The sequence below is a fragment of the Danio aesculapii genome, chromosome 23, assembly GCF_903798145.1.
Source record: "Danio aesculapii chromosome 23, fDanAes4.1, whole genome shotgun sequence".
Classification (NCBI taxonomy): Eukaryota; Metazoa; Chordata; class Actinopteri; order Cypriniformes; family Danionidae; genus Danio; species Danio aesculapii.
In genome coordinates, this window is record NC_079457.1 from 26,683,902 (window position 1) to 26,693,949 (window position 10,048).

A 10,048-nucleotide genomic window follows, 5' to 3' on the forward strand; every position below is an offset into this window, starting at 1 on the left:
AAACCAAAGAGGGAAGCCGTTATCGTGACGAATGTCCAGATCAAATCTGTGGATCAAACGGGTACGTTTTATGAAAGTGAAAGCATCAAGCGATGTGCCTTTGTGTTTTGATTGTCAGAATGATTGAAAACAAGTCATGATGTAGTAATATAACGGTAAGTTTATATTAAAATAAAAAAATAATAGAAATAAAATGTAAAGCTAACGTAATATTTAATTACTATGACAAAGTCATATTCAACAATTTCAGGAGCCAAATACTTTTTTTTTTACCTTTTTTTTCATAATTTACAAACATTTGGTCATCAGCCAATCCAGTCAACGTATCGTTGAAATCTCGTTTTCCCCACACATCATCGCGAGAGTTTAGGACGGCCTTTCTCCCCCGAGGTGCTGGCGAGGAAAGTGTTCACATTCAGGTACAATTCAACATTTTTGCATAATCTACGAATCTGTCTAACTGTCGACAGCGAGTCTTACTGCGTAAATGCTTGGTGGATGTATGTCTGTAATAATCGTCATGTTAAACGTTTCGTTCGTTATTAAATCCGTTGTGGGCTTCACTCCAGCGGTACAGGCTTCAATGTTATGATGCAGGCCTTTATAATTAGAGCTTCCGGTCATCTTAAGCGCAAATGACATCTAACTGGGTTTTCGCAGCATTCGCGATTAGTATTTTCTTGCTGTTTATTTGTTGGTCAGTTATCGTATTTCTAAAAGCTGCTGTATTCGTGTCCTAGGTAGCTCTCTATAACAACCTCTGCAATGTTTATAAAATAATAGCTAATCATTATAGTAAAAAGAGTAATATGTTTATATCAAGCGATTTTTTCCGCAGACATTGATTAAATTATTTTAACTTGAATGAAGACTATAGCTGGATTTATAACAACTAGTATAAACAAATGTTATCTAAAGTGTATTCTGTGTTCTTATGGCTGAATCTGTACTCTTTATGCAAGCATGTGTGCAAGTCAAATATTAGAGGTCTCAATTTAATGTTTGCATTCATGTAAATAGACAAAATTGACTTTATACACATGAAAATCATAATATATGCAAGTTAACCATGCACTTTATTGTTTCAAATAACTTGTCAAAATATGAGTTAAATAAAAGGACATTGTCATTCAGTGTTAAATATATTAATTTAAAAAGGAAACAATATAGTTCTGCTGATCTGTGCTGGGTTAAAAATTAAGTAAATAAATAAATGTAGGAATAAACAATAATACTAAATGTTGTAATTGTTTTTTAATAATAAAAAAATATTTAATTAGTAAAAACTAGGTGTTTGAGTAGGCATGGAACGATAACTGTTTTCAAGGTTTACTGCGGTTTGAAAAAGTTAAGGTTTTAAAACTGCCAAGATTTTCTGCTATACCGTTCCTGAGGGATTTATTTATTTTATTTATTTTTTCTCGTTTTTTTATGACAACAGTATCTCCAGCAGAAAAGATCTTTAAGGATGCAGTTTAAATTGTGAAGAAATGAGTGTTTATGAAACTACTGAAAACAGATTCATTTGAATTATTTAGTCTGACATGTTTTTAATGTTCCAAAAAGTTTGAAATGTTTCTCAAAATAAAACGTATTGGGTTCACAGAGGAAATAAACCTTTATTTTTTTTACCCAGACATTTAAAAAGAACATATTTTAGAACAGTAATCACAATACCGTGAAACCGTGATATTTTTATCCAAGGTTATCATACTGTCAGAATCTTATACCTAGGTTTAAGTGATAATGGCAACATTCAAGTTTAAAAATAGTACATTTTAAATGAATTCTTTTAATATGTCATTAAATAATTTCTGTTTAAATATGTCTGACAAGATTTTTTGGTACATAAGCTGTTGTTACACTGATTTACATGTTAGTCATTATTATGTTGCTCAGAAAAACAAGAAACATCACACATGCTACTAACAGTTGCTATAATGCTTGAAACTTCCTTTTCGTCTTCGACCTGTTTATTGTTATATTACTTTTTTGTATAAGCAGAACTCTTCATGATGAGTTATGCTGAAAAGCCAGAGGACATAACACGAGACGAGTGGATGGAAAAGCTCAATAATGTTCACATTCAGCGGGCAGACATGAATCGACTCATCATGAATTATCTTGTGACAGGTTGGCAGTCAATTGAACATTCTCTTTTATTTACGTTCCACTGCAGCTGTGTGACAAGTGTCAGTAGATCTGTTCTAATTTATTTGCTTCTTTTTATGTGCATAGAGGGGTTTAAAGAGGCGGCTGAGAAGTTCAGGATGGAATCGGGCATTGAGCCTAGCGTTGATCTGGACTCTTTGGATGAAAGGATAAAAATAAGAGAGATGGTTCTGAAGGGACAAATTCAAGAGGCCATTGCACTGATCAACAGTCTGCATCCTGAGCTGCTGGACACTAATCGCTACCTGTACTTTCACCTTCAGGTAAATCAGATTAATGATTAATAACCATAGGTCAAATATTACATATTTCCAATGACTTGTATGGTAAAAAATATGAGTAGCTATACACTAAAGCAACTCTATGAGTGACTAATGTTATCAAATAGATAACAGATACCAAACAAGTGACATTACATTATAAATCTGTATTCAACGTTTTTGTATGTACGTTTGTATGTACGTTTTTGACTCTTCTAAAGCTTAAAAATACCATAATATGTGTGCACATATTTAAGAAACATGCCAAGTGAACATTTTTGTTTATCTGAAAAACGATGCTGAAGTCAGATATTCTGCTTTGAAAATGGGTTTTCTATTCTGGAACGCTGTCTGTGTTTTGGTTATTTTAACCTGCCCAATGCCAGTTTAGTCAATTATTTTTTAACCGTGCATTTCATTCATTCAGAAAGGCTCTCAAAGCATGTGTCCACGACTGAGATGCGACCTCTGGTGAACAGTAGCAGACTCCGAAATTAGATGCAGATTCAGAGCTCCACTTGAGGAGGTTGTTGGTTAGCAAATAATATAAATATTACGAATGTAAACATTAGTTGAGCAGGTTACATTGTAACCCTGTGTCCTAACAACATGCTACATGACGAGATACGCAGTGATAAGATAAGATAATTTGGCTGTTTGCACCAGACGAAACATGACAGAAATTTAAATACAGTCATTCAGAAGCACAGAAAATCCACTCACTCATAAAATGGTAAGTTTTATTATCTATTTAATACATACTAATCCTCTTTAATATCATCAAATGAACATGCTGAATCACTCATGTGTTCTAAAGTTCAATTTCAAACGGTTTATTTTATTTTCAAGATAAGGTACAAGGTAAACTTTCCTGCTGCTTTCAGTAGCATGGCAATAAATGTTGAGTAAAATGGCATTCAATCTCACATTATTAGCATTTATCTCTGAATAAAACACTCAAGGTTTAAGTTACCTGAGGTGATCATTCTCATAGTTTTTTGTTGTTCACCTGTGAGAGCCGTTTCTAATATATAAATTCGAGGTTTTGGTTAGGACAAAAACTCCTTTTAATATGGAAAATATTCCTTCTATCGGGTGCGGTTGCTTTTATTTAGAACACTGTTTAAATTAGCCTTTAGACTCAATGGTTATACCCGCTCCTGTCCTCAATCTGGCAACCTGCGCTTCTTTTGATCCAGGAATGCAATACCTAGTTCAACCACTGGGTGTTAAACTTACATACTCCACCTTTAAATAATGTCTGAAAATAAAGCTCTGCACTCATACATCTGTCTTCATTTTGAACAATGTCATTTTGTATCATTCAGAACCCAACATGAAGCCAACCAAAACGTTATGTAATTTAATAACTTGTGTGGATTAAATGGGGCTTTAGTTCAAATGCTTTTCACTACAAAGTGTTTAATGTTTTAACCCCTTAACTGTCACCCCACATTTGAAAATAATAGGTGATGTATGCATATTATACAGAGTTTGCAAAAATACGTTCATGTTTTGAATTTTTTTTTAACCTACTGAAAATATGTCCTGAAAACAGGATGGCAACAGTTGAGGGGTTAATGTTAATTAATGTTACATACTTTCTGTAACAGATATATTTATAAAAAATGAAAAAATATGCTTATTTTCTGACATGTACTTTAAAGTAATAAATGATGTTTTTTTTTAAATATCAAAAATGATTGATGACAAACAAGTATTTTGGTCTTCAGTTAAAGCAGATGATTGACTAACAGGCATTTGTTATATATTGCGTGTTATATATACACATATATTTATATACATATACAAACAAAAATAAATAAATAGTTAGTAGATTTTTAATTTTGGGTAAAAATTTCATTTCTTTGTTCATTTTTTTTAATGGCTGTCTGATGTTAAATCTCAAGGTAATGATTAAGGCTGATCTGCTTTTGTCCTATAGCAACAACACCTGATCGAGTTGATCCGCCTGCGGGAAACGGAGGCTGCGCTGGAATTTGCACAGACGCAGCTGGCTGAACAGGGAGAGGAGAGCCGGGAGTGTCTGACAGAGATGGAGCGCACACTCGCCCTCCTGGCCTTTGATAACCCAGAAGAGTCGCCCTTTGGAGATCTGCTTAACATGATGCAGAGACAGAAGGTAACGTTTCCTTCACATTTAACTGAACATAAATATTGTGATTTATTGTGTATTGTTATTTGTTATAAGAAGGGTATGGAATGAATGTCTGCTAGCAGCATATTGCGGGCACGTTCTTCAAATTTGGCAGATCATGTTAATTCCATTTTGGTTTGACATTTTCACAATAATAAAAAGAGTCTATTAGAGAAGGTCTGGTTCTGCAAGACATCAAAAGTGTGAGAGCACTTCTGTTCTAGGGGCCAATTTTCAATTTAAATAAAAATGTCTCTGGTTGGTAAGATAAGGTATTCAGTTACACCCATTCAAAAGGTTTGTTCCAGTATGTATCATGTAATATTATTAAAGTTGAGAAGTTCATTAATTAAAATAACTGTTTTCTATTATAGTATAGATTTAAACTATAACTCATTCATTTAATGTCAAAAGCAGAGCAGCATTTTATTTTTCAGCAATATAAGTATAACTAATAATTAGAAGAATGTATTCTAATATGCAAATATTTGCTGTTCAGGAAATATTTCTTATGTTAAAATGTTCTTTTTTTATATATAAAAAAATAAAGTAAATATAAAGTAAACATTTATTTGGAAAATATTTTGTTACAATCAAAAGTCTTTACTTTCACATATTGATCAATTTAAAGGCAAAGCTCCTCGAAAAAAATTAACATTTTCTCACTATTTTATTGCCCTCAAAAGGTTACAGACCTTTATGAGTTGTTTGTTTTCTGCTGAATCTAAAATAAGATATTTTGAGGAAATACATGAAGGGTAAGTGGGCGACGCGGTGGCGCAGTTGGTAGTGCTGTCGCCTCACAGCAAGAAGGTCGCTGGTTCGATTCTTGTGTTCATTTCTGTGTGGAGTTTGCATGTTCTCCCTGCGTTCGCGTGGGTTTCCTCCAGGTGCTCCGGTTTCCCCACAGTCCAAAGACATGTGGTACAGGATAATTGGGTAGGCTAAATTGCCCGTAGTTTATGTGTGTAAATGGAAGTGTATGGGTGTTTCCCAGAGATGGGTTGCGGCTGGACGGGCATCCGCTGCGTAAAACATGTGCTGGATAAGTTGGCGGTTTATTCCACTGTGGCGGATTAATAAAGGGACTAAGCGGAAAAGAAAGTGAATGAATGAATGAAGGAAGGGTAAGTGAATACAGAATTTAAAATTTTGGTTGAACTGTACATTTAGTTCTTGTTGGGGGAAAAGTAGTATGCTCATTGTACCCCAGAAATGTACAAAAGAATAAGGTATGGTACTTTGAAAAGTAAAAAAAACATTATATTATTTTGTTATTATATTATTGTGAATATGAAATTAAACTCATGAACTTTATGTACATCCCCTGTGTTGCTTTTACATTTACAAAATGCACATTCAAGCAATATATGGATCAAACTTAACTTCCTTTTTCTGTCAAACAACTTTTGGTATCACTTTAAAATTATGGTCCATTAGTTAATGTATTTACTAATATGAACAAACAATTAGTAATACATTCATTGCAATATTTATTCGTTGTTGTTAATGTTATTCAAGTTAAACAACGTTAGTTCATGTTAACTCACAGCGCATTATCTAATGTTAACAAGTGCAACTTTGGATTTGAATAATGCAATAATGTTGAAATACGATTAATAAATGCTTTACAAGAGTATTTATACTTAATGACTACGTTTACATGGACATCAGTAATCGAATCATTTGCCTTAATCTGAACAACACAATAATATGATTAAGGTGTTTACATGATTTGTTTTTTTTAATGTTCCTTTCATGATCCTGATTTACATGTTATAGCACATAATTCGATTAATGTCATTGCGTCACCACACTATCCACTTTTTCTAGGAACCGTCATGTAATTACGTGTGTTTCGTTTTTAATTTGTCAACTTAATTGCAGTTTGGCACTTTCACTTTCATTTGGGAACATTTCATGCATGCCCCCGTGACAAATGAGATTTTTGGATGCGAGTATGAACTGCTGGAAGAGTGTTGTTCTGTGGTCTTCACTGACTTGGTAGGGGCAGAGAATAGTGTCAAACAGCCATGTGTGCATGCGTGCGTGCATGCATGTGTGTGGACTATCCTGTCGCAAAACGCAGTGATAAGTCCTACACGATGGTTATAGTTTGATTGCAGTGTTTACATGTCTGCACTGCACTTCAATAATGCGACTAAAATCTGCATACTCCACATGTCTTAATTCGATTTTTCGTTATTTCAATTATGACCTTAATCTGTTAAAATTTATCAAAAATCGCTGTTCACATGGTAGACTCTTAATTAGAGTGTTGTCTTAATCGTATTAAACTTGAATTATTGGTGTCAATGTAAACATACTGAATGTTAGTGAATACATTAACTAACATTTAATTTATACATTAACTAACATTAATTAATTGACCCTTATTATAAAGTTATTCTAAAGTTTCCTAACTTTCTTTTTTCTGCTGAAATCACTTGTTTTCTCTACGAGATTTATTTGCAAACCACATTTCAGTCATTTTATGTAAGTGATGATATTTGTAGAGGGTAATGAAGTCCATTAATCCTTCATTCTGCCAGTACTTGATAGACTTCATGTGGTCTTGTGTACCAGGTGTGGAGTGAGGTCAACCAGGCGGTGCTGGACTATGAAAACAGAGAGTCGACACCAAAACTGGCCAAACTCCTCAAACTGCTGCTGTGGGCTCAGAACGAGTTGGACCAGAAGAAAGTCAAGTACCCCAAAATGACAGACCTTAGCAAAGGCACCATCGAGGACCCTAAGTGAAAAAACAAACACCCGGCATCTCTATGCTTGCATTCTGCGGGGGAACAAAACAGACGCTTTCCCTTTCCTTAACTATTTATACTCAGTGACTGACACTCAAAACATCCTTTTATCAACATTTTGTTTCGTTTACTTGTTGCTTATCAGAGACTTTGCATTAAATGGGCTGCGGAAATGAGATTTAAGGATGACTTCTAGCCAAAATGGAAACCGTTTTATCGCAGGAGGAGTTCTGTGATTTTTGTTACCACAATATTTGACTTGCTGAGCTGAATTGATTGCATTTTAGCCTCTTTTTTGTTTGTTTGCAGAGAATGATGATCTATTTTGGGTTGGCGAATGTTCAGAAAGTCTACAACTCTAGCTGAGGACTGAACCACACTATTTAGATTTAGCTGAGCGTGTCCACTGATGTGAGGTACCCAAGGCACAGTAGTGGTGTCATCAAGGACGGTGGACTGATTGTACAGATACAGAGAAAGCCAGTTCTGTGTGCTTTCACAACTTTTATTTGCAGTGCACAAGTATACATTTTGTATGCGGGTTAAATGGCCCCGTCAAAGAAAAGCTGCCCCTTTTTTTGGAGTACTAATGTTATTGCATTATAATGTTCTAAAGTCACGTGACATTGTTTTCTACTGTATATTGTCATAGTATTCCTGCTTACATTGACATTCAATTGTGATTTATAGATATTGCAGAGATCAAATTGTAAGCTTCTGAGATCAGACGCTTTACATGGGTATTAAATAATCGTTTCTTTTTTAAATCCCCAAACTCTTTGATTATGAAAAGTGCTGCTGTTGTCGAATGCTATGGCCAAATACTTCTGCTGTGATGCTCAATTCAATGTTGCAGAGGGGTGTTTTTATTTTGACACATTAATATGGTAAATAAAAGCCACCCAGTTCCTGTTTATGATAAATGTTTGCTGTTGGCCAACCTTGGACTTTGCCTTGTTAAATATTATTTATTTAGCTATGTAATATTGTCCAGGTAATGTATCATGTAATATAATAATATTCAATTGATGAAAACAATTCCATATGTCACATCTTTGCAATGAATCAGAAGAGTCAATTCACAAAGCAAGTCCAAAAGAGTCACTCTGTGTTCACCATACTGAATCGGTCCTTGCAGTTTCAGTTAAATTGGCTGAATGGATAATTGAAATGAAAATACTGATATAATCTGTTATCAAGGGTTGTTAATAATTTTGAGCCTTTTTAAATATAAAGAAAGTTATGTTTATCATCTAAATAATGCTTATATGAGCTGAAACATAACAGCAGCAACCAGGATACAGAAATGTACACCTTTGGTAATAGAAAACTGCACCTAACCTTATTAAAGCAAACCTTTAAATGCCACAGACGGCCAAATATGATCACAATTTGTGAGGGAGTGACATTTCAACATGTAAATAACATAGTGTATCCTGTAAAATATTAAAAGTTGTACACTGCAAAAAAATGTGTTTCTTATATTTTTTTCCTGTTTCTAGTCCAAATGTCTAAATTCCTAAATCAAGAAGCATTTTCTAGACAAGCGAAACATATAATCTCCTTTTAAGAAATAATATGCCCAAAATGAAGTGAGTTTTTCCTTAAAACAAGCACAATAATCTGCCAATGGGGTAAGCAAAATAAGTTTGCTTATATTTTGCTTACCCCAAAATAATATTTTTCTTACCCCATTGGCAGATTATTGTGCTTGTTTTAAGGAAAAACTTTATTTTGATATATTATTCCTAAAACAAGACTATGTTTTTACTTGTCTAGAAAATGCTTCTTGATTTAAGATTTTTTTTAGATATTAGGACTAGAATCAAGACAAAAACTCTACGTAAGAAAATCTTTTTTTGGAGTGTATATGGGTCTAATATTAAAGGGCAAGTATTTTGTTTGTTTTGATCTACATTATATTTTCAATACAGATTATAGTACGGTATTTTTTCCCCCCAAATTGATTATTCTAATTAAGTTCTTATTAATTTTTGTTCATTCTTACATTTGTTTCATTTAGTACATTTGTGCACTTTTTTCATTTTTTTGTACTAAATTTAACAATATGTAGGGTTGTTTTTGTTTATTTGTTTATTGTGTGCATTAAGTTTACTTTAAAGGATTGATTACTTCAAATTTAATGCTTTTTCTCCAGTCATTTCCTAGCACGATTTGGTTTATTTATTCATGTATTTATTTTTATTAATACTTAAAGAACAAAGTACAAAACAATACAAATACAAAAAGAAAGAAAGAAAATGAAAAAAAAAAAAAAAGTCAGGGGTGTGCAAAAACAAAATATAAACAAGACACAAATATATGTGTAAATAAACATACCAAGAAAGGATAAGGGACTTAAGGGGATTACAGGATCTTGAAAGTTTCAAGTAAAAAGAAGTGCTTTGCGTTATGCTGTTAGTGTAATGTTCTAATTCCTTTAGTATAGCAGGATAAAATGGCTTTTTGCTTATTAAATTTGCATCTGTGAATATGGTACTTTGTAAATAATATCAAAAGATTGAAAAGCTTCCTCTGTTTATTGTTACTGTTCAAACATCCAAAAATACTGCACTTTTTGGTTTAAAATGCCACGCTGAGATACGTTATTACGCAATTTGACGTAATCATTTTTGTTAGCAGATTTTTTAAACGAGTGTTTAAAAGAACCGATTCGGACTCACGAGTCATCACGA

The 10,048-nt window shown here is 33.4% G+C and overlaps 1 protein-coding gene across 1 annotated transcript; it reads left to right on the forward strand.

Moving 5' to 3' along the window:
- Window positions 1-336: 336 nt before the first annotated feature.
- On the forward strand, window positions 337-8,591 carry gid8b (GID complex subunit 8 homolog b (S. cerevisiae)). The gene is made up of 5 exons (XM_056449847.1): window positions 337-419; window positions 2,005-2,133; window positions 2,239-2,435; window positions 4,378-4,575; window positions 7,177-8,591. Exons 2-5 carry the CDS (start codon window positions 2,013-2,015, stop codon window positions 7,348-7,350), a joined length of 690 nt encoding a protein of 229 aa, XP_056305822.1. The 5' UTR covers window positions 337-419; window positions 2,005-2,012; the 3' UTR covers window positions 7,351-8,591.
- The last annotated feature ends 1,457 nt before the right edge of the window (window positions 8,592-10,048 follow it).